This window comes from Chenopodium album, chromosome 25, assembly GCF_948465745.1.
Source record: "Chenopodium album chromosome 25, dcCheAlbu1.1, whole genome shotgun sequence".
Taxonomy (NCBI): Eukaryota; Viridiplantae; Streptophyta; class Magnoliopsida; order Caryophyllales; family Amaranthaceae; genus Chenopodium; species Chenopodium album.
The window spans coordinates 10,430,563-10,456,222 of record NC_137858.1 but is presented as its reverse complement, the minus strand read 5'-3'; the positions used below and the strand labels follow the sequence as shown (position 1 = coordinate 10,456,222).

The window sequence follows — 25,660 nt, the reverse complement described above, 5'->3', positions numbered from 1 at the left end:
TTCTTCCTTAACTATTAGTTTTTGTTTCATGTTACGCTCATCTATGAAGTAGAATAAAATCATGCTTAATTACTGAATTGATAAATCAGGGTTTTGGAACCCAAACTGTAATATGTGATTTTACATTAATAAGAAATTAAGAATACCGATATATTAGATGTTGAACTGTTATAATTAAGTGAGAATTTGAAACAGGAAAAGTATGAAATGGGGTGATAATTATTATTTTTTTTAGTATGAGCTGAAGAAGGATATTATCTTGCTGATAAGTACCCTTAGAATTCTTTGCTAACCAATTGTGTGAGATGATTCTCCTCCTTTGTTCACAATCTTATTTTGCTGTTTATGATTTTTTTTGGATGAAGTAATAATATTAGAAAATGGTAACGAATCTTGTTTGTAGTTTGGTATTAAAAAACTAATTGTTCCACATGAGTATTCAAGATAATGCATCTCCACTTGGAAACATACCCATGTCTATATGATACTGACCGATAATGGTTATCAAGAATTAATGAAGAATAACACATATTTGGATGCATTACCTTTTGTTTTTACCTGGGACATTATTCTGTGCCTTATTATGCTGAGTAGCTATTATTTGTTGAAATCTGATGATTTGCCTTGTTTATTATGGCATTTTTTGTACCATATTGTACAATGTACATGAGTCATTGGAGCTGTAAGTGTTAGTTTATTTTCTTGCATTTCATACTAGTCTTCTTAGGCTTGAGATTTGCAGGCAGGGGCAGTTTGATACTCAGTATTTTTTTGACAGAATGACAGTGTTAGCTGTTCATTAGTATAACTACTCAAAAATTACAATTCAATCTGTATGATGTCCTAAATGACACTTTATGCAAAATTCTGTTGCAGGGTACTCTCTACGAGTCAATTGCAACTGCTGTTCGTCCTCACTCAATGCTACGTACCAACCCATACGGCAAGAAGATTTTCAGTCGAGGGTTGCTGAAGAAGTGAGATGAGAAGGAAGCTTTTTTGTATGTTGTTTTCTGCAGTAAAGAATGTTGTTTGTTACTTCTACAATAACCAAACTTTGTGAGTCTTTAGTTACTCCGTGTTAGCTTTTTAGCTAGATAAACCTTATATGATCTCGTGGCCTCATGGGCATGTACATCGTCGTTTTTGGATCCCTGATTCCCGTGAAGCCTTCGAGTGTAAAGGAATTTTTGATGCTCTCAGACAGAAAGATTTAAGGTGTATAGATCAGAGCTTACTTAGCTGCTGCTTTTCTTGTTGATGACTTCAGGGCAGGCTGAAGTTTTAGTTACTGTTTTCTTTTACTCGTGAAATAATGAACAAGTCTTTTTTAGGGCTGTAAAAATGTGTGTTTTTGTGACATTTTCAAGCTAAAATTGTCCTTTTGACGTCGAACGTAGTGATATTATATGGTTTGCATGGCCAACTTGATACTGTATATTATATTAGGTACTTGAGGGCCATAATATGGCGCTTAGTTGGATATAATGCTGTGTCCTGTAACCATCATTATGGATGGGCTCCATTAACTCCCTTTTTTTTTTTTTTTTTTTTTTTTTTTTTTTTTTATTTTGGTGGTTTTGTCATTGTACGTCCCAAGTACGAGGTCAACAATTTTCACATTGAACTTATTTTATATACTTCCTTATTAATGGAGTGGAGGAGTCATGTAGCTTAGTTTGTAAGAGCATTGTTGAGGCGTCCACGGTCTATCTTTGTGGTCGCGGGATCTTATTGTACGATTTTGTTATTCAAAGTCATCTTAAAACAAGTATTTAGCTAGGATTTATTATGTATATATGCTTCTTAAAAAGAGTTGTTTCTCTAATATATTCTTACAATATTACTTCATCGAATCTTACAATACATAGTATTATTTTGTTGAATTATTTTCTTATGTGATGTATCCAATATAGGATTTGTGACTCATGATGTGGTGTGCCACAATTTTTAAGTAGGACTTCTTTAATGTTACTCACATTAGTCACATGGGTTATTCTACAAATAGTTAAAATCTTAACAAGTGTGGTTTCTCCTAGTGTTACACTCATTTAAAAGGGGTTGTTTGCTAAATGCTCTTAATACATTCATATCTGAAGTTTGAACAACTTTTAATACAAAATTTGTTTTTGTGTTTAGAGAGCCACAAGGGCGGGGTGAAAATCGATCCTAGGATTGAGTTAATACACTATTTGTGACTATAAATTGGGTATAGGTTACTTTCAAATTATGTAATTTTTTCCCTAAGTAATGCTAAGCTACATTTCGATTTTTTAGATGTTACAAAATACTTACAAAGTAATAATTTAAGTTTTGGTAAAGAGACTTTTATTACTCCGTATATGATATGTAAGCTTTTAAATTTGATTTGACCCAAAGTCTACGAATCATAGCAGACAGTTAAAACAAATAATAGGGAATAAAATTTCTAAAGCTGGAAAATGGATTGCTCGGTTAATACTTCCTTTGTTTTTTTTAGTTGACACCTTTCCCTTTTCACGCTTGTCAACGCATGTTTTTAACGATAAATATCTCTAATTATCAACATTGTAAAATTGTAAAAAGTGGATACTAATAAAATATACATTGAACCGGTTCAAACAAGATCCCACATGAATATGTTTTATCGTATCATTAAACCACAAAAGCAAGTCAAAGCATGTTGTGTGAATAGTGTAAAAGTCAAACGGTGTCAACTAAAAAAAAACGGAGGAAGTATTACTTTAGTCGTGTCATAAATTTTGTATTTGGAAGTGATTTATTCCGCTCTTAATCTTTCGCGCTACCAATGCTTTAATATGGAGTACTAAGGGCCTGTTCTCATTGACTGAACTGAGCTGAATATTTTATAAAAAGTAAATTAGGAGCTGAATTGAACTGAACTGAATTTCAACGTATGAGAACAAGCCCTATGCTATACCCAAGTGAAACACTAAGGGTTGTTATAGTACGGATTATGTTGCAAAAATTTAGAAATGAATGACAAATTGGTGTAATTAATATATGGTTTGACATAATATTTCCATTAAATTTATTCTATAATAGTATGATTTGACTTAATATTTCCATTGTAAGTTCTTACTTGCACAATACTCCCCCCGTTTTTAAATACTTGCTCCATTTTCTTTTTTGGAGAATTTTTACAATATTTAATTCATTTCTCATACTTTGTTGACCCAACATAATACTCTATCTTCTCCTATTGTTCAACTACTTTTGCTTTTTATAATTTTTTATATTTTCAACTACCCCACTACCTCCATATTTTATTACTTTCTCCAATTTCTCCTAAAACTCCACGCATGGAGAAATGGAGCAAGTATTTAAAAACGGAGGAAGTATGTAGCATTTACCTTTAAAAATAACCAATAAAGGTAAGTATTACTCCATAAATCACAAAACACAACCAAATGTCCAAATTTTGACTAATCGATTACAACGATTACGCTTATACATCCAGCCTTATTCAAATAATTCGATTCAAATAATCGGATACAAATCAATTCCTATCCCTCTATGAACATTTCAAATCTATTATATAATTTAAGAGTTGTTTTGCCAACTTTTAACCACATCACAACACTCCAAACCCCCAACTCTCAATTCTTTTGCATTCTCTTTTATTTTATTTTATTTTATTTTTTTTATATTTTTTAGTAACTTCCAAATAATTCCCACAACATATATCCCATGCATTAGCATGGGTACATTCTAGTCTATTATATAATTTAAGAGTTGTTTTGCCAACTTTTAACCATATCACTCCAAACTATCAATCCTCAAATTTTGTTAACTTTACTTAAAAAAAAAAAAAAATTCCTTCATAACTTCCTATTTTATAACTTACATTAAGCAAATTCAATAACTTCCACTATTATATTTACAGAAAATAATAATAATAATAATATTATTATAATAAAAAAATAATAAAACATACCATTAATATATTCCATGCTTTAGCACGGGTACGCCCTAGTTCTCAATACTTGAGAGTCGATAACCTACGTGTTCTCACACAATATATACTTGTATTTTTTTTTTTTAAAAAAAAAAGACACATTACTTTTTTTTTTTTTTTTTTTAATCTTTTTATTTTATATATTATTCAAAAGGGCAAATCAGTCCAACCCAAAATAAAATCAAAACAACCTTAGCTGTCAATCATTCATCATTCACAAGTTTCATACCCCAACCCTTGCTCAACCATCACAACCCTACTACATACATACTCCCCCCCTTCACCTCACTTCTGCACACCCACACACACTTCGCCCCCTCTTTTCACTTTCTCTCTCCTCAGAAAATCGCAGCACCAACAATGTCGCACTTCGGCAGAGCTGGTCCTCCTGACATTCGCGACACCTACTCTCTCCTCGTCCTCAACATCACCTTCCGTATTTCCCCCTTTTTCTCTCTCCTCCTCCATTGTTTTCCTGCTTAATTTCTCAAATTAATCCATTAATTCTTGAATTCTTTGATTTTTGATAGGTACTACAGCGGATGATTTGTACCCTTTGTTCGATAGATATGGCAAGGTTGTTGATGTCTTCATCCCTCGTGACCGCAGGTTTGTTTGGGTTTTCTCTTAAATTTCTCCTTTTGTTTTCTAGGGTTTATGGGATTTTTGTTGATTATTGATTTTTTGTCGATTGATTTGAGTTTAGAACTGGTGAATCTCGTGGGTTTGCGTTTGTTCGTTACAAGTATCAAGATGAAGCTGCCAAGGCTGTTGAGAAGCTTGATGGTTCGTTTTAATCTTTTCCCAATTTATTCATCATTTTTCACTTTTAATTGTAAATTGAATGGGTTTTTCTTTAATTTGGGAAAAGAATTGAAATTGGGTATTCTTTAAAAATTATTTACCCCAATTGGGTTTACTGGTGCAGGCAAGGTCGTTGATGGCAGAGAGATAATGGTTCAGTTTGCAAAATATGGTCCTAATGCCGAGAAAATGTGAGTGATAATTGCTTTTTTTTTTTTTTTGTTTTTTTTTGTTTTTTTTGGGTGTTTTGATGCTATATGTTACTTTTGTGTGAAATCCTCTAGTTAAATTGCTTATATGTAGAAGTTAGCTTAATTCAATGGTGAACTAATTATATATGGAAGAACAATTCATACGATTTGTGTATTGTTTTGCAAATTCAAGTTTTTCCATTTCCATTTAGTTTATCTTTGTTTCATCATATTTTGATCGTTGCGTAGTGTTAATACTGTTAAATGTTTCAACAAAAATGAATTCCTGAGATATGATGGGTGAAGATAATTTTTGAATTAATCTAAACTGGCCTCTTTTCATTTGTTAGTTTGGGTTATTATTAAATTGAGGGGAATATATATAATTGTGGCCTTTTCCTTTACCATATAATATAGGAAAAGAAGTGTTGCTCTATTAATTCTTACCTATTCAGTGTAGTCCAGGACAATATAGAACAGGGGAAGTGCATAATTTGTTCCGTTTGTGCCGTGGTGTTGGATTTGATTTGTATTAGTTCAAGCCTCTTTTTGGAATAATTGTTATTACTTGCTAACATTAATGTCATGCAACTTTTGGAGTAGCTTGTACTCATAAGAATTAGCTCTCATTTCTAATGGACTTTGTATTTTCATGTTTTCAGTCAGAAGGGGAGAATTCTAGAGCCAGTCAAGACAAAAGGAAGATCAAGAAGCCCTCGTCCTAGGTGAACAACAAGATTCTAACTTTGACATTGCCTTTTGTTTTCTCCTAAGTTATTGTTATCCATTCTATAATCCGTGTAATAAATTTGCTTTCAGACATCGGGATGACCACAGGGACAGAGATTATAGAAGGAGAAGTCGCAGTAGGAGCAGAGACAGGTCTGATAGAGACAGGTATCGTGGGAGGGACAAAGATTACCACCGTCGAAGCAGCAGGAGCTACAGTAGAAGTCCGGACCGTCGCAGAGATGATGGTAAAGGGAGGTATGATGATGAGAGGCGAAGCCGAAGCAGATCATATGGAAGGTACTATGTTGACCTCTGTCTTCATCATCCAGTTTTGTTGTATTTTCTTCATCCATATAATCTGACAATTTGTTTTTATTTATAATGGTAGTGCCTCACCGCGTAGAGCCAGTCCCAGTCCTAGAAGAAGCCCTTCACCAAGGAGAAGCCCCTCACCAGGGGCATCTCCTAAGGATGAAAGTCCTAATGGACGTGCTCGTGAGGAGCGATCTCCAGCTCCAAGGAGTGAATCACCACGTGGGCGATCAGCTCCTAGGAGTACATCGCCACGTGGGCGACCTGATTCTCGTAGTCAGTCTCCCCGCAAATCTGATATAGATGTGAGTTTTTCAGCAACATATCTTTTTTCTTGGTCAGCTTAAACTTTTATGAAAGTTGTAATGGTGATTTTGCTTTTTCAGGAGTAAATGTCGCTGCACTTGACTAATGCTATGATCAGAATGCTTCTAATGCAAGCTCAATCTGCCGGAGAGCCTTCTGCATGTCCATGTTGTTCAGTGCTTGACTTGAGTTGAAGTGTTTGTTGAAAGTTAGAACTTTCTTAGTTGAATTCCATGCTCCTTTCAACTTTTCTTGGTATGGTCCTGTTGTTTGGCTATTGAGCTCTATGAGCAGTTTATTTGTCATTATGTTATAGAACTTGAGGTGGTTGGATGGTCTATTAGTCTTAAAGATTATCTTGTGTTATTTTGTGGTGGTGTTATGCTTGTTTATATCTTTAAGTCTGCTCCTTTACTATTTCATATACTCCTTTCATGTTAAGATACCTAATCCTTGCTGTGTCTTGACGTCTAATTTTTTGAATTGGCCTTTTTGAGAGTGTACTGCATTGTGGTCTGCTATCTGGAAATTATGATTTTATTCAGAGGCTGTTAGATCCAGTGATGGTGTATATGCAGAAACTATTGAAATGCACGCAAAATACTATCATAGCATTGCTTCAATGCTGAACTATTAGGTTTTCAGAACCTCATATGTTTGTGGAACTTTTGCCTCCTTTGATGGCAAATATACTTGTGTGCTTGTTGGGTATATTCTGTATGATAGTCTCGTATAAACTATGGATGATGGTGTGGTGTACAAACAGATCTCTTTGCATGTCCTCATTCCTTTAGTCTTATTCTCTGAAAACATCTAACTTCTAGAGTTGCTTAGGTCAAAATCAAGCTAATCCTTTTCACTATATCACAGCACGTGAACTGCTGTAGCTGCGCACGTGAGCTCGTTGCTGTAGCTGCTCACCTGATTTATTGCTAGTTTTAGTTTTGATGTTGATGAATCAATGCCCTACCTTGGACCATGGTAGCTGAATGCAGCTGATTACTTTGACTATATCAGTCTACACTAGAGCATGTGAGCTTGTGATTGTAGCTGTGTACCTGAGCTCGTAGCTCTAGCTGCTTGAGGGATAGAAATACGTTCGTTAGATCAATTATCCCTGCCTATGCTGCTGTTGGCTCCTGCTTTATTGCTTATTTTCCTGCTGATTATACGTAAGTTTTACTTGCATCTCTGTTAGCTGCCTGCATCAAGTTGCTATCCATTTTTTTGTTAAGTACTGTTGTCATTGCCTGTGAGCTCTTGACTGTAGTGGTTCGTGTGAGCCTGTGGCCGTAGATGACAGATTGATAGGCAATTCGTTTGTAGATCGTATGAATGACGCTGACTTGCTGCTGGCAGCACCTGATTTATTGCCTTGTCTTTTGCGGTTGATGACTTAATTCCTGCATTTGATTCCCTTGCTGATCTCAGCTATCAACTTGGAGTAGTTCGTTGCCTTTCATTTTGATTTCGTATTAAAGGATGATTTTTATAGCTGGAAGGTTTACTAGGTTGCGTTTAATTGCATAATTTTGTCAATTTACACTGGTAAAAATTGTACCATATGTTAACAGGAAAAGATTCAAACAAAAGTTTATGGCATTTCTTGATTACATTGGAATGTTATTGAACACCTTTAAGCTAAGATTATTTTGCGCTCTCATCTTTGATTCAATGCAAATATGCAATGTGTTATATGGTACCCAAAATTAGTTGTGAAATTGTGGGTGCTACCAATTGAAGCAAACTTACCCTTAAACCATTTTGTTACTCGTACTCTTTTGATAAATGATGCGAGTTATAAGCACAATGAGAGTTTGTCGAGACCAGCTACAACTACTTTGTTGTCTTTGGTATTATGGTGGTGTTCTCAAATTCTCTATGTACTGAACCAATCTGGCTATCTTAGCTGAATTGAACTTGTTTATCAGGAATAATGTACCTGAGCTATGGTTAAATATGGTATGCCTGTTTTGCAAGTCACCCAGACATTTTGTAAGGTTAAATAGAATTAAAGAATCCAATCAATTTCTTTCCATTATCTTCAAAAACTCCATTGTGCCCAGAGGATTGCAGGACTAACCATTTGGTATCAGTATAACAAATTAACAACGAATGCACTATTAAAAATCGAATAAGCAAGTTAGGGGGTGTTTGGTTCAAGCATATTAGGTATAAGGTATGAGTTTGGAATGACCAAAACCCATACCTTGTGTTTGTTTCTTGAAATTTCATTTTTCAAACCCATACCTCAAACCCCCAAGGTATGGGTTTTTGAAACCCAAGGGGGGAGGTGGGTATGGCTCATACGGTCATACCCATACCTTTAGGTTTAAAATTAAAAGGAAAACTATCATTCCTAGATAAAAACCAAACACATGAAATCAAGTATCAAGTTCCAACCCCATACCACCCAGGTTTCATTCCTCATTCCAAACCCATACCATTGTTTGAACCAAACGCCCCCTTAATGTTTCGTACATTTGGCAAAAAGTTCGAATTTTATTTTTCCTTCTTGGTATATAAAGATAACTCCATCATGTTATGTTGGCTCCCCAATTTTAATCGATTTGTAAAGTTTAGGAGGAACTTACTATGACATTAGAAAATGGTAATTTGTTTTGTACTCGAGTACGTTTAGAGTTGACGGTTTTTTTCGTTCAATATTTGCGGGCTAGGCACTTAAAAGTGAGATGGTAGGGTAACTGGGTAAGTAATCTTCACCCTTACCAACTAAACCAATTTTGCTCTGTAAATGAAAAGTTCAGTATGAAAGGTAAGTTTCTATAAATAGAAACTATTACAAAAAGTATACGGAGTATGATATTGCTGTTTGTTCCACTTTTTATAAGAAAATAAAAATACAAGTATATACTTATAACTTATGGTTTGATACTTTGATTTAATTCACCTTCTCTTCTGAGTTTAAATCTGAAAAAAAAACTTCCAAAATGGAGAATTAATATGGGGAATTAATCTGCAAATGACTACATTTATAGAAAAAAAATGCACAAGAAGTGTGTGAGTCTAGAACAGATTTTAACAGCTTAATTGGCTGTGTATCTTTTGGTACCACCTTCATTAATATATCATCAGGACATTCAACCACCTTTGTAAAGTTCCTACTTAGTGCTCTTACGTACTTCACTTTCATTAGTCTACTCTCTGCCTTTATTTGGTTCTCTCTTTCCGTAGACGGAATATAGAGAGGGAGCTCAAAAAAAGAACCAAAAGAAAATGTCAACAGGAAGTTTTGTAGGAGACGGAAGGGGGCATAGAGCTCGAGGTGACTCGGGTGGGCAGGTAACTGCCGCTGTGGTGATAACCTGTATTGTTGCTGCCTCTGGTGGACTCATTTTCGGTTATGATATTGGCATTTCAGGTATCACTCATTTTATTGTATGTTTGTTCAGTAATACTGCTAATACATTTGTAATTTAACAGTATATGTCAAGCCTATCTCTTGCATATATGTAGTTAAACAAAGATAATATTTGATGTGTGTTCACTTGATCAGTTCATTTTAAACACAAATAAAGGAGAACACAAAAGAAAACAGTCTTCATTTGGCTGAACTTAGTAGTTGTTATCTGATTTTTTTGACTGGTAGATGAGCTTAGATGATTAACAGATATGGTAGAAAATCTTATCACATACACTCTAGAATATCAATTATATTGTCGAGCACAAGTGAATTTAACAGGGAGATTCTTCGAATAATTGCATTAGTAATTTATCAAATCATCTTCCTTTATTACCTCTACGTGAACAAAGACAAGTTCAAATATTCAACCATCTTACAAAATAATCGAGTATTCAACAATGTCTTGAATTTCCTTGTTTTGTACCTCAGGGGGAGTAACAACAATGGTACCGTTCTTAAGAAAGTTTTTCCCATCAATATTGGAGAAATCAGGGGATGCCGAAACAAATATGTACTGTATGTATGATAGCCAAGCATTGACATCCTTCACATCTTCACTCTACATAGCCGGATTAGCCGCTTCCTTAGTGGCCAGCCGTATTACTGCCAAGTTTGGACGCAAGTTCACCATGGTGCTCGGTGGCTGCACCTTTCTTCTTGGTGCTGCTGTAAATGGTGTTGCTCAAAATATTGCTATGCTCATTATTGGCCGCATTTTGCTAGGATTTGGTGTTGGTTTTACGAATCAGGTTAGCACAATTTATTAAAATTAGTGTTATTGGGTTGCCTTTTGAGCTAATGGTAGTTGTTAATATTAAAGATTAGGGACTAATGGGGAGACCCTTTATTCCCCTTTAAAACAAAGTTCTTACAAGATTCGTATTTAATATATTCGAAATTAATTTTTTAATCTATATGGGATGTTTCAATCATAAACTAGTAATGGTTTTATGATAGTTCATAGTTGTGACTTATGAGTATGTAACTAATTCTTTTACCAACATCCTCTTTTGAAAAAGATGGTTCTAAAATTGGGAATCATAATATTTGTCCATTGTTGCCCTGTATTACAATTAAAATCTGATCATTATTTACTTCGACTATAACATTAAGTATTGTAATACAAAATTATGGCTTTGTACCATAGGCAACACCATTATATCTATCAGAGGTGGCGCCTCCAAAGTGGCGAGGGGCATTCAACACTGGATTTCAGTTTTTCATAGGCATTGGAGTGGTAACAGCCAACTGCATTAATTATGCCACAGCAAAGAAAACCTGGGGATGGCGGCTTTCCTTAGGCTTCGCGGCAGTCCCAGCAGCCATAATGACCCTAGGAGTTCTGATCATACCTGACACCCCTAACAGTTTGGTGGAACGAGGCAAGATGGAGGAGGCTGAGAAGTCCTTAGAGAAGGCAAGAGGGGATAATACTGATGTAACAGCTGAGTTTGCGGAGCTCATCAAGGCTACTGAGTTAGCCAAAGCAGCTAAAGAGGAGCCCTTTCAGACTATATTTGAGAGGTATTATAGGCCACATTTAGTCTTGGCGATTCTAATCCCATTCTTTCAACAAGTTACTGGGATCAATGTCATTGCATTTTATGCCCCTGTATTGTTTCAGTCTGTTGGATTTGGTAGTGATTCTGCCCTGATTGCTGCTATCATTCTGGGTGTTGTTAATCTGGGATCCATACTTGTGTCCACTTTTTTGGTTGATCGATTTGGTCGAAGGTTCTTGTTCCTGGAAGGCGGTGCTCAGATGTTTATTTTCCAGGTACATTATATACTCACTTCACACCACCTATCCCTTCAGTTTCCAAATATAAATACTAGTACATGGTTTTGGACCACCTCATTGTGTACAATTTTATAATACCTGTGTCTAATTCAACAAGAATGTAACACGGCTTCTTGAGATGAACTCGTGTCCTATGATTACCCCATCTATCCTGAATTAGTAAGTCACATTTCAATTATAGACAGTCCCAAAATCGTACTCACAGGCACTTTGAACATGAACATTCAGAAAGGATACCTCTTAACTATGTGACTTAAACAATCATATACGAGTAGGAACTGATGGCAGTGGCATACAAGTGTAGATTATCTTTTAATGTCATAAAATCAGCTTGCAACATACATAATTTTCATTAAAAACTTGAGTATCTCTAATTTTCTATTTCTATCAATCCTGAAGATTGCAGTGGCAGGAGTTCTAGTAGCCACAACAGGTATATCAGGAACGGAACATATATCCAAGGGAAACACGGTGCTAGTGCTAGTTTTCATGTGCATCTATGCAGCTGGTTTTGGGTGGTCTTGGGGACCCCTAAGTTGGCTTGTGCCGAGTGAAATCTTCCCATTGAATATTAGGCCAACAGGTCAAAGCATAAGCGTTGCTGTGAATTTTGCTACCACCTTTGTACTTTCACAAACATTTTTAGCAATGCTCTGCTGCTTCAAATTTGGTGCCTTCTTCTTCTATGCTGGTTGGATTGTCATAATGACCATCTTTATCGCGTTGTTCTTGCCAGAAACAAAAGGTATACCTTTAGATTCTATGCATATTGTGTGGAACCAACATTGGTACTGGCACAAGTTTGTCAAGCAGGAGCCTTAACTCGCGATATGTTATGGAAGAATGCTAGTGAATCTTGATCTGTTTACAAAGACTACAAAGTTCAGTTTATAATAGCAAGCTGTGCCTAATTTGTACTTCAGTAGTACATGTTCTGTTTTAATTCTGCGATTTCAATCTTGAGGGCGTTGAGGCTGTTGAATAGGAACCAGTTCCAGAAATGGGTTTCTATCAGACCAAACATTGCCTTAATCCATTATGAGGTATCAAGACTTTGATTACTACCATGATCTTATTATTTCCAAAATACAATTACAAGTAGAGTGAAAATCATGGTTAAGCTTGTGTTTGCCTACAACAGAGGCACCCTATTTGAAATTCTTTTCTAATGCATGCAAATTGCAATAAAATTTCGGCATTTACTAAATTATTATAATTCCATCTTCCCTTTTACGGATTACATACTTGTCTAAACTTGACTTATTTAAGTATATTACTTTGAAAGTCTTGTTATGGGTTAATTTGATATCCTTTACATGAATTCAAAACCTCTATGTGAATTTAACATCTTTAAAACTTGATCAGATAGGTTAGTAGTCATAAAATTATACTGACGTCATATTGTCTTATCAAATAAGTCCGTCTGACCGGCTGAAGGTTATCATCTAAATAAACAGTTGATTAACTATATGAACCATAATAGTAGAGATGCAATTCAAACTCCTATAAGGCCTATCAATTGCTGAAAAAACATTTGTTTCAATTCTCAGGGCTTGTTCACATTTATTGAGCTGAGCTGAACTGAACTAAACTAAACTGAGCTAAAATGAATTTTTTATGAGAGAAGGAAATTAGGTGATGAACTGAACTGAACTGATTAGAGTTGAACTGAACTGAACTGATTAGAGTTGAACTGAACTGAACTGAAATTAAGTAAATATGAACAGACCCTTAGTTGTGGTGTTTTAATATGTTACAATAGATCATAAGATATTTAACCACTCAATTGTTCTTATCTAATTAGAAGTAACTTTTCTTAAAATAATATTGAGAAAAAGAGTTGTAAATAATAATTTGGACATTTAATTCAATCTTATTAACTAACAAAGTCTTAGGACAATAAGTCATTGTTCAACAATTAATATTGAATTCAACTTATAAAAATGATGAAGATGGTCCAGCTGCTTTGAAATTGGATTTCTAAATATGGAAATCCGAGTTTGAAAGCATTTTTGAACTAAAGAATTAATGAGAAGTGCAATTTTTCTGTTTTAAAAATTGCTGTTTAAGATGGCCAACATGGGTCAGTCAACACACTGTATGAACTCAACATGAGTTTGATGGTCCACCAAAAAATGAATCACCTTATTGTGTTATTGGCTGATCGCCAATGGAACAATCGGGCTGGGCTAATTTACGGGCCAATCCATGACTTAATAATTTGTAAAGTGTATGTGGTCCACTTTTTTTTTTTTTTTTTTGACAAGATTATTACTAATAATTTATTATTAGAAGAAATTCTTCACTATGTTTAGCTTGATAGGATCTGTGCTTGTTGGATTGTGTTCTGGTCACCATTCTCACCAAGTAGGAGCCTCAAAGCCCTATGGAAACTCCAGGATATATCTCGATGCATAATCTCGGTGGGTCAAAATTTGATATATAAAAGTCAAATTTAAAGGCTATAATACACGAAATTGGACCAATTTGGAAGGTTTTGAGACTCGGTGTCGAAAGTTCACAAAATAATATGGGATGCATCTCTGGGTCATATAATGTTATTAAGACTTAAATACGGCCATTACTTGGTTACATATAGGTCCCGTGAAAGTCTATAACCAAGATAAGGAGACATATACCAAAACAACCATATTAGCTGTTTAAAGGTAAAGTGGACAGTTCCAACCACACTCAAGTGGCCTCCTGAAGTGTTGTGTGGTCCATGAGAAACACCTCAACCTCTTTCCTTTCCAGACATAGAAAAAGTCCAAAAATGTCAAAACTGAATAACCATAACTTTGGAACAATTTCAAAGGTTTCGGGATGCGGTGTCTAAAAATTTTGAGATACTAGGGAATACATCTCGGGGCATATAATATTTTTTAAAACCATATATGATAGATCATTATACTTTTTATAAAGGTCTGTGGTGACCTTGAGTTATTAATGAAATGAAGTTGTAAAAGAGCAAAGTGGCAGTTTTAGAGGCAAAGTGGACGGTTCCACCCACCCAAATCGACTCACAAAGTATATTAGGGTCTATGGGAAGCATCTCAGCATTTTATTCCCCGGCTCCAAAAAATGTCCAAAATTGTCAAAACTAAAGGCTATAATCCACAATTTTAGGTTGATTTTGGGAAAAAAAATTTCAAAAATAAACTGAATGCGTGGGGTGCCCCCGGGGTCATATGTGTTGGTTTCAAACCGTAAGAGACCTATAAATAGGTCTATAATGTTCCAAGAACTATTTTAATTTGGTTTGGCTATGAGGTTATTTTGAAATTATGTTGCATTATTGTTGGTGGTACAAGAGGTGTTTCAAAGTTTAACAAGCTTGCCATCTAGGGGTCCTGTTAAGGTGTATGGAGTGAGTCCTTCATCTTCATTTGTATTTTTGGTTATTCCCAAATTCATTATAATGTTGATTTTTAATATACTATTACACATACTATTGGTGTAGTTAAACTTATATATACATATTATTATAATAAATTTTATCTTAATATTATATTATTATTATTGAAATTAAAATTAACATTATAATTATTTATTTGGGAATAACCAAGTAACCAAACAACATAATAATAATAATAATAATAATAATAATAATAATAATAACGCACACACCGCATGCACGACTGGATTGCTAGGCTTCTAATACAAAGTGCAAAGTTCTTCGTATGTGTGCATCATGCATGCAAACATACCTACTACCGAAGGTTATTATTATATGATAAACGGGCCTGAACGACACCTACCATGAGTGTCCACTTTAAACGACCAAAGAGGTTCCACCTCAAAACCATATGGCAATAATGGGAGTAGCCCCTTAGCCTTATAAAATAGACACGGTTTTCTTATTTCTTCAATGTGGGATACACTTCCACACACTTTACCCTCTTTTTTAATTTGAGACAACATATTCACTCACATGTGGGTTTTCTCATGGGCTCGACATTATAAATTTATAAGTTTATAACCCTACACGGCTACACAAAGAAATTTGAGAGAATGTGTGAATATTTGCCGTAGGCTTCTCATTCATCATAGATTAGTATATATACAAGATTAGGCTTCTAGGTTAAGCTAAGCTAAACTAGGAAAGATATACACTAAATATATGCACTATAATTACAAAAGATTATTTCCATAATCTAACACACCCCCGCAGTCGAAACGGTAGGACTACGAACGCTGAGACTGTCCCGAAAATCATCAAATAAAACCTTGGGCAGACCTTTTGTGAAAATGTCTGCAATCTGGTATCGGGATGGAACATGTAGGACACGAACTTCGCCGCGTTGAACCTTCTCACGAACAAAGTGTATGTCCATCTCAATGTGTTTAGTGCGCTGATGTTGAACCGGATTACTAGAGAGATAAATCGCACTAACATTGTCGCAATAAACCATTGTTGCTTTCGAAATAGGAAGAAAGAGCTCGAGCAACAAATTGCGAATCCAGCAGGATTCAGAAACCACATTCGCAACCCCTCTGTACTTTGCTTCACAACTAGACTTAGACAAAGTGGGTTGGCGTTTTGAAGACCAAGAAATCAGATTATCACCAAGGTACACACAATAACCTGATGTAGAACGACGAGTGTCCGGACACCCGCCCCAATCTGCATCCGTGTATGACACAAGAGAAGACAAAGAAGATTTATGCAGTTGTAAACCAAAATCTGTCGTACCTCTAAGATATCGTAGAATGCGTTTCAACGCATCCATGTGTTCAACACGGGGTGAGTGCATAAACAAGCAAACCTGCTGAACTGCATAAGAGATATCTGGCCGAGTGAATGTCAAGTACTGCAAAGCACCACAGAGGCGCCGATAAGAAGTAGTATCGTCATACAGAGCACCCTCCTGAGTGCTTAGTTTGCCTTTGGTGTCAACAGGAGTAGGCGAAGGCTTGCAATTTTCCATTCCTGCTTTTTCCAAAATTTCTTGTGCATACTTTAAATAAAATTCCAGCATTTTAAACTAATCGAAAACCACTTCAAAACTTCATCAAAATACATCTTTATACTTGAGTTATCCATAGAAAAATTAAATTATCTCTTACCCTTTAAACTCAAGGATAAAATTTAAAAAAAACTTCATTAAAAACCAAAAACTGCCCGAAAATCATATTTAGAGGCTGAATTTGGCCACGAGAGGGTGGTGCTCACTACAAAAAGTAGTGAGTCTTTCTTAAAACGTTGTTTCCACATGGAAAACACTACTTTTTTGTCAAAATCGGATGAGTTTAGAACCTGATTGGGATTAAAACGGGATTAATATTAACGAACGGAAATCTAAAAATTAAAACACGAATCTATGTGTTCAAAATAATCTGGAATTAAGTTAAACTAATCAGTAGTTATAATCACCAAAATTTCAAAACATCATTACTATAAAATCCCTAAATCAATTGTTCATAAAAACCCTAAAATCATGATTTTCAATAAATTGAAACCCTAGGTTTATAATTCATAAAATATGAAATTTATAACATAAATATAATCTGAAATTTATAATCTTTATACCATTAAAATATAATTTGATACTAAAAATATAATCTTTATACTAAAATCAAAACCCAAAATAATTAAATTAACATTAAGCAAAATAATGTAACAAAGGAGGATGAAAATAAGACTAACCTTTTTGTGTGGGAAATTTTTGGAGATTCATGGGGTATTTATAGGAGAGAATTATTGTAGGGTAAAAAGAAAGATTGGGCCTCATAAAAATAATGGGTCAATTAAGTAAACAAATGGGTTAGGCTTGTGTGATTGGACATAAATTGTAGAATAAAGGTGCATAAAATAATTTGTTCAAATAATTTTCGATCCAGATTAATAATTTGAAACTTTTGAAATTAAATTATGAAAAATAACAAATAAATATTATAAATAAAATAAATTTTCATTTATAAAATATTTAAAAATACGGGGGATTACAATCTACCCCTCTTAAAAGAAGTTTCGCCCTCGAAACTTAACCCAAAAGCCATAAATTTTCCAAAACCATTCAAACTTTTGTGTTTTATATTGCTGTAAATTAATTGATTCTTAACATGCACACTCAACAAACTGAACTTTATGCTTAATAGACTCGTACTTGGCCAAAGTTTACATACTTTAATTGCATGTAAATACAACAATAGTGCATATTAATAAGCAAAATAATGCAAACTCAAGCAATAAATAGCATAATTGAGGTAAAAATCGCGAAATTACATCGCATTCTACCCCTCTTAAAGAAAAGAGTTACGCCCCCGTAACTCACCTCAATAATATCATTAGGCATTTCTTTTTCATTTCTTCTTTCTGCAATAATTTATCCATAATTTGTTATTCTATAATTTCCTCAAATTTGAATAGTTCAATTCATAGGCACTCAATAATCCCTTTAGCTCTCCTTAGCTAACAATTGAAGGCTATTAAGATCTGCAAAAATATTACTGGTGACACTGTATTTCGAATGAATCTCCAATGTAAAATATATATACGCAATCTCAAGATCATGGTAGGGTAATTGGTCTCACAAGATTTGTCTTGGCAAGAAGCATTATCATTTTTTCCATTTTGTTGCAACACACATCCATTAAGTAAAAACTTCAAGTCCACCACTCCCATTAGGCAAGACTAAAACAAGTGCAATGATTAAATGTTCTTTAAGGGTTAAAAGGCTTGTTTACACTTCTTATCCCATTCAAACTAACTCTCTTTCATCAAGGTATATACAACAATCCTCAAAAGTCCTTCACAGCCCTCTTTAAACATCTAATCCCAATAAACTCCTTATATCGGTCACATTGTTAGGTGTAGACCACTTACTCACCACTTTAATTTTTTTGTCCCAAAATGAAACTTACTCTCATTAATAAAAATTCACACTTCGAAAACTGAGCATATTACAAGTCGTCCCTAAAATGTCACAGAATCCTCAAATGTCTATTATAATTCTCCTCACTCTTCAAGTATAGCAAGATATCATTAATAAAGCCATATATTTATCGAATTACTGTACTCATGGAAATACTCGATTCATTAAATCCATAATGATTGTTAATATATTAATTAACCCAAAAGGCCTGATTTATATTTCCATGTTTATGAATCCATGGGCTCCTCAAAATTTTCTTCTCTCCAACTTGGTTTTCAAATTCTCCCAACGAAAGTCAATTGTCTCACAAATCGTATCCCTATTCTCTTTCCACCAAAGTTATGCTCCTCAAATTCTCATGGCAATTCAAAACAACAAAAACTCATCTTTCACTACCTAGTTCTACAAAAATGCAGGGTCTCCACTCTCCTTAAAGTATGCGGCTTGACCAAAACAAAATTCATACACTCCTCTCGCGTAGTTTATCATCACCAAATAAATATATTTCATCAATTCTCCAAGTACATTCCTAATTTGATCATAAGGTTTCTCAAATAAACACTCATTGGTTGCAAAAATTGAAGGAGACATTAAATAATAAAAATATAGATCTTACCAATAACCTAAAGCACCAAATAAATAATAAATAACATCATTAAATTAGCATAACCAAATAGTCACATAATTACATGCTTCATATAATGATCATCCATACATACACATTACATTGCACAAATCATCACAAATTAATCTATATTGTATTCTTTAATCCTTACACATGATTCTAGGTGATCACAACACCCAAATTTGCATGATTATATAAAACATATACAATTAAATATAACTTGCATAAAAACTACATTCAAAATAAATGGCACCAAGAATTAAATTATAATGCACATAGAAAGAAATCATTTGTCCTATATGCCCTTCTTAAGACTACCCAAATCTCACACATAAAATAAAATAAATAATACTAAGGATCAAAGAATAAAATAAGTACGTAGATTCAACTAATTTCAAAAATAATTAATAACATAGTAATTTATAAAAATACATATATTTTATTTAAACTGCCGAATTATTTTAATTAAAATAAAATATTTTTTTTGAAATTAAAGTTTAACCTTAAATCACGTCACAAAATCCAGAATCATAAGATTTAATCCGTTAGGCGCCCAAAAACTTTTAAAGTAACTTTAGTGGTAATTAAATCGAACCTAAGCTCCCAGATACCACTTTGTAACACCCCTATAATTCTCTCTTTAAACTTGTGAGGACCCTGAACAATATTCAAGAGAATTACTGGCGTGCTACCGCCACGTGCTCAAATGTTAAGGCTTTATCAGAAAATAGCAGCGGAAAAACTAAATCAGTTATAAATAAGTTTCAAAACCAACGAATGAAACCAAATTAAGTCATACAACTTGGAACCATTAAGGCCCTTATTCAAAACCCAATAAAAGTAGTAAGTGATTAAATTCAGTGTTCAAATAAATTCAAACCCAAAAGAAATAGTGTCGAATAAAATCGAATTAAAATAAATTCAAACTTGCAAAAGAAATAAAATGCAAACAACCAACTCTCTACTCAAGATCCCACAACCCTGATGAATGCTGCATGTGTAAGAACCTGTGATAATTCTGCTCCCCAATATTACAAGTGTAAAAATTGGATCGTCACAGGGTCATTGAAAGGCGAAGGCCATGACCAAAGAAAGACACACAAAGCACGCAATCAGCAAAGCTGAGTACATACAAGCTGCAAAATAAATTAAGAAATCCATAACATGCTACCAATAATCAATCATCATGCATCATTAAATTATAGACTCAACACACGACTCAACTATTTATATTGCTAAGACTCCATTAATTAATAATAGGTAAATCATTATTTTTATTCACTGGATTACGCAATAGACAAGGTTGTCCAACCCATGCTCCATTTGGAACATCAATAAAAGAAAAACCCCATGCCTCCTTTCGGAAACATCAATAAACATCCAACGACCACGGGCGCGACTCCGTGACCGTAGTTAGTATGAGATCTCACCTAACTCCTAGTTTTGAAAAATATTTGAAATTAGAGACACGTAGATCAGACGGCCTCGAGAAAAGTACACGGCTAATACCCCATGTACCCCAACCCCTGATTGTCATTACTCCAGAAGTGCACCAATCCAGAGTTTTATTGCTCATCCATCTTGCACTTTACGTGATTTACAGGTTTAGACTTGGTGATGACTCATATGCATAACAATACAATCAATCCAATATCAATTCAATCAAGTAAAACAACTTTTCAATTTCAATTCTTGATTTATTAGTGGCAAGCAACATTTATTATTTATTCCTTTACTACCTCGGTGTATAAACACCTTGAGTGCATAAGCCTCAACCTCGTCTTAGAAGACTTAAATTCTTCCTTTACTCATCCTGCTTGCATAATCATGAATGAGTAATAAATTAATCATTACACCAATCATATACATTTGCCTCTAAGCGCACCTTGCATAATTAGAGCACAAATAATACTTGCAATATAAAATAGTGCACGTCATACGAAATTCACAATGTATAACCAAACAATTTAACTCAGTCATCCCTATACATGATACTAAGTTCTCGATCCGTCGTCCTTAAACATGCACCTAAAAGAAAGGTTTCGTAACTTGTACGTACCTTGAGCAAACGAATTAGTATGCCACTTTACTAACTAGAAATCACCTTCAATAAACTCCTCTCCTAAGCCAAATAATAACATCTCAATCAATACCCAATCAATCAAATTTACAGCAATACTAACTTACTTTAAAACCTTCAAAATCCAAATCAAACAACACTTTAAAACCTTCCCTTTTGTTAAACTTAAAGGCTTATATATAGTTCTTTAAATTTTCTTCGTAAAATACACTCTTATACATGAAATTACAGCAAGTTTAAAGTCTAATAAAAATCTAAAAATTATATAAAAACCCCTAAAAATCTCCCTTTTAATAGGTAATCACACCCTTTTATTAAAATCACAATTATACTACTTTAAATAAAATTCCAGCATTTTAAACTAATCGAAAACCACTTCAAAACTTCATCAAAATACATCTTTATACTTGAGTTATCCATAGAAAAATTAAATTATCTCTTACCCTTTAAACTCAAGGATAAAATTTAAAAAAAACTTCGTTAAAAACCAAAAACTGCCCGAAAATCATATTTAGAGGCTGAATTTGGCCACGAGAAGGTGGTGCTCACTACAAAAGGTAGTGAGTCTTTCTTAAAACGTTGTTTCCACATGGAAAACACTACTTTTTTGTCAAAATCGGATGAGTTTAGAACCTGATTGGGATTAAAACGGGATTAATATTAACGAACGGAAATCTAAAAATTAAAACACGAATCTATGTGTTCAAAATAATCTGGAATTAAGTTAAACTAATCAGTAGTTATAATCACCAAAATTTCAAAACATCATTACTATAAAATTCCCTAAATCAATTGTTCATAAAAACCCTAAAATCATGATTTTCAATAAATTGAAACCCTAGTTTTATAATTCATAAAATATGAAATTTATAACATAAATATAATCTGAAATTTATAATCTTTATACCATTAAAATATAATTTGATACTAAAAATATAATCTTTATACTAAAATCAAAACCCAAAACAATTAAATTAACATTAAGCAAAATAATGAAACAAAGGAGGATGAAAATAAGACTAACCTTTTTGTGTGGGAAATTTTTGGAGATTCATGGGGTATTTATAGGAGAGAATTATTGTAGGGTAAAAAGAAAGATTGGGCCTCATAAAAATAATGGGTCGATTAAGTAAACAAATGGGTTAGGCTTGTGTGATTGGACATAAATTGTAGAATAAAGGTGCATAAAATAATTTGTTCAAATAATTTTCGACCCAGATTAATAATTTGAAACTTTTAAAATTAAATTATGAAAAATAACAAATAAATATTATAAATGAAATAAATTTTCATTTACAAAATATTTAAAAATACGGGGGATTACACAGCCGTATGAGAAGGAGAAGAAAAAGGAGAGTGCCATCCCTGCACAAACTAGCCCAGCTCGTGAGGAGGGGGAGTGTGCTGAGTGAGCTGCTCGGCATTACTCGACCCAGCGCCTGCTGGGAAACCTGCGGGCTGAGCAGTCTCGGCAGCATGTTGTACCCTCCCCACTCCAGCACTCGCTGGATCCCATGTGGGTGAGGTAGCAGCACGCTGCATAGGGGTAGGCAGGGAAGACCGCAACCTGCCTGCGGGAGAGGGAGGAGAGCCGCAGGTGGGTTGCGGAGTGTGTTGTGAGGTTGCGGCAGGAGGCGAGTGAGGAATAGAAGGAGTGGGTTGGATGGGAGTGCTGTCCAAACCCGAGGCAAGATAATATGGAAGAATGGGGTTGTCAAGAACACCCAAATGTTCCCCAAGAAAATCATAGGTATGATGTTGAGAGGAATGAATTTTAGAAAATGGAAACTCGGTTTCATCGAACCATACATGTTTGGCTATGATTATTTTCCTACTCGAAATATCAAAACACTTATAACCTCTATGATTGCTTGGATAACCAAGGAAGACACAAGGACTAGAACGAGGTTGTAGTTTGTGAATTTTAGTAGAGGAAATTAGAGGATAACATAAGCAACCAAATACTCTAAGATGGGAATAATCGGGGTGTTTTTGATATAGAATTTGAGTAGGAGACTTGTAATCAAGAAGCTTCGTAGGTAAGATGTTATGGAGATATGTGGCCATTTCTAAAGCATGATGCCAAAAAGATGGTGGCATAGAGGCATGACAAAGAAGAGTGCGAACAATGTTATTGATTGTTTTTATTTTTTCTCTGCTTTACCATTTTGAGGAGAGGAATATGGACAAGAAAATCTAAAAGTCATTCCATGGTCGTGACAAATTTTTTTAAATGGATCATTGTCAAATTCTCGTCCATTGTCACATTGAAATGCTTTAATTTCTTTTTCAAATTGAGTCCGAATATATGTTCTAACACGAATAAAGAGATTGTAGACTTGAGACTTGGACGAGATGGGAAAAGTCCATAAGAAATTCGTGTAATTATCAAGAAAAAGAACATAGTATTTGTGACCAAGTGAGCTAAGAATTGGAGAAGTCCATAAATCACTGTGCAGAATATCAAAAGGCATAGTAGAATGAGACAAAGAATCATAAAAAGGCGTTTTTATTAATTTTCCCAAAGGACAAGAATGACAAACATGTTTTTGAGCCTTATTACAATCTATGAGTTTATTACTACGCAAAGTACTAAGAATTGCATTTCCCGGATGACCTAAGCGGGAATGCCACACACTAGGAGAGATAACTGCAAAAGCCGACGGAATGGAAGAATGGATGACTCGACGATCAGTGAAGAAAGGATAGAGATCGCCTTGACTATTACACCTCACTATTTTGCTCCCCGTCAGCAAGTCCTTCACAGAAAACCCAAAAGGATCAAACTCAATAGACACATTATTATCATAAGTGAATTTTCTAACGGAAATGAGATTTTTGACAAGTTTTGGGACATGAAGAACATTTTTGAGTTTAAGTGTGTTTTGGTTGAAGCTTTTGTGACCATAACCTGTAATTGGAACTTTGCTACCATCACCAACAATAATTGCATTTTGACTACAATTTTGCAAAGGAAAATATGTCGATAGATTACCTTGAGAATTGGTCATGTGAGAGGTAGCACCAGTATCCATATAGTAGTTAGGATCCATTAACGACATCGTGTGCATAGCTTGATCAATATTGGTCGGAGTGTAACCCGAAGAAGGAGGGGGACCTGTAGGGAATATTTCAAGCATTATGATAACCCCAAACTTGAACCCCACTGTGATCATACACTAAAGTACGGTGGCGTTCCAAAGGGAAAGAAAAAGAGCAAAAAGAGTCGCCAACAAGTTTTAGGAACTTGTAAACCCAAAAGACAATCCAAAGGACCGTCAACTACTCGATAAGGTCTTGAACCAAACAGGGTCCGGGGATGAAGGTAAGAATCCAATCTACAAAAGAAAGGACCCGCCCTATAAAATAGGCCTCTACTTTGTTCTGCTCGTATTCATGTGCGCTTTTCGAATAACATACAAACATTATATTAAACCTAACCTGTTTAATCAATGTTGGTTGAATATTAATGCACAAATAAGACTATTATTGGCGATCACTTGAATTAAAATCACATTAGCCTAAACCAAATTATTAATTATCTTATTAAGCGTGATTTCAAGTACAAATTCCCTTTAAACCTGCATAAAAGGTGTGATCAAACAATAACAAAATATAATCAAGCAACATAAATAATAATCAATAACAACGATGATAATAACATGATAAGGCATAATAAAGCGTAAATATAATAGCAAGATCCTAGGCATGATACTAACAAGATTAATAACAAATCCTAGCATGTCACTAAACAATAAAGATCAAAGCTTTAAACCTAACATGGTACTAACATGATATTAGAAAGCATAAAGGCATCCTAAACATGATACTAGAAAGCATAAATAACATCCTAACATGATACTAGGAATCATAAACAATAATAAACATGCTTTCTACATTGAAAGAGAGTAATAAGATTACATACTTTGAAGCCTCGTACCTCTTTCTAATAACAAAATACACAAGTTAGTAAACTTCAATGAAAATAATAAAGAATAATTAAAGAATCAAATTGAAATCAAATTAAATAAAGTTTTGACTAGTTTTGGACCAAACCCTCAGAAATTATCAACCTTGCACGTCTAGGGCGAAGGCAACTTCGAACTTGGCTAGGTGACTCTAAGTCTTGTGAATGCGGAATATTGTATGTAAAAACTAGTTTAGAAAAAGAAAGAAAGAAAAGAATATATTGCTTAGAGAGAGAATAGAGAAAGAGTTGATGATTGTGAAAATTGATAATTGTGAATGATAATTGTGAATGATTTCTGAAAACAGGGATTCGGACGCTATTTATAATGAAAATAATCCGGAAAATCATAGAATTTGATAAGGAATAAAACTACACGCTGTCGCCAGGAACTAACTCTGTCGCGACGCGACAATGTCTGTCGCGAGGCGACAGGGTCTGTCGCGTGGCGACAGACTTGTCGTTTGGCGACAGCCTGTATTAGCGCGTTTTTCTTCACGCGGAATCCGATCTTTAATCAACTTGATCTACGGAATCCGTACAGAAGATAAAATATATATTTTTAAGATAACAAAACAATATTTT

General features: G+C 34.4%; 2 protein-coding genes across 3 annotated transcripts; both read left to right on the top strand.

The window, feature by feature from the left end:
- Positions 1 to 4,229: 4,229 nt before the first annotated feature.
- LOC145615053 (uncharacterized) lies at positions 4,230 to 7,905 on the top strand. Of its 2 annotated transcripts, XR_014107210.1 has the most exons (10): positions 4,230 to 4,394; positions 4,489 to 4,567; positions 4,665 to 4,744; positions 4,887 to 4,953; positions 5,616 to 5,678; positions 5,773 to 5,982; positions 6,074 to 6,302; positions 6,384 to 6,558; positions 7,174 to 7,475; positions 7,574 to 7,905. XR_014107210.1 is itself a non-coding variant. In XM_081670130.1 (8 exons), the coding sequence occupies exons 1-8, from the start codon at positions 4,319 to 4,321 to the stop codon at positions 6,387 to 6,389; spliced, it is 810 nt and encodes a 269-aa protein (XP_081526256.1). In that variant the 5' UTR covers positions 4,230 to 4,318; the 3' UTR covers positions 6,390 to 6,720. The 2 variants fall into 2 exon arrangements, 1 of the variants encoding a protein (XP_081526256.1); XM_081670130.1 differs by lacking the exons at positions 7,174 to 7,475; positions 7,574 to 7,905 and having other exon boundaries at positions 6,384 to 6,720.
- A 1,589-nt stretch (positions 7,906 to 9,494) lies between these two features.
- Positions 9,495 to 12,668, top strand: LOC145615108 (sugar transport protein 5-like). Its single transcript, XM_081670183.1, has 4 exons — positions 9,495 to 9,685; positions 10,157 to 10,476; positions 10,875 to 11,504; positions 11,928 to 12,668. Exons 1-4 carry the CDS (start codon positions 9,541 to 9,543, stop codon positions 12,348 to 12,350), a joined length of 1,518 nt encoding a protein of 505 aa, XP_081526309.1. The 5' UTR covers positions 9,495 to 9,540; the 3' UTR covers positions 12,351 to 12,668.
- Positions 12,669 to 25,660: the final 12,992 nt, after the last annotated feature.

Excerpts from the sequence above, each read along its gene's own strand:
- LOC145615053 (XM_081670130.1), top strand. The coding sequence starts at position 4,319 with ATGTCGCACTTCGGCAGAGCTGGTCCTCCTGACATTCGCGACACCTAC. Across the intron at positions 4,954-5,615 it reads GGTCCTAATGCCGAGAAAAT|TCAGAAGGGGAGAATTCTAG; the intron begins GTGAGTGATAAT and ends TCATGTTTTCAG. Across the intron at positions 5,679-5,772 it reads TCAAGAAGCCCTCGTCCTAG|ACATCGGGATGACCACAGGG; the intron begins GTGAACAACAAG and ends ATTTGCTTTCAG.
- LOC145615108 (XM_081670183.1), top strand. The coding sequence starts at position 9,541 with ATGTCAACAGGAAGTTTTGTAGGAGACGGAAGGGGGCATAGAGCTCGA. Across the intron at positions 10,477-10,874 it reads GTGTTGGTTTTACGAATCAG|GCAACACCATTATATCTATC; the intron begins GTTAGCACAATT and ends TTTGTACCATAG. Across the intron at positions 11,505-11,927 it reads CTCAGATGTTTATTTTCCAG|ATTGCAGTGGCAGGAGTTCT; the intron begins GTACATTATATA and ends TCAATCCTGAAG.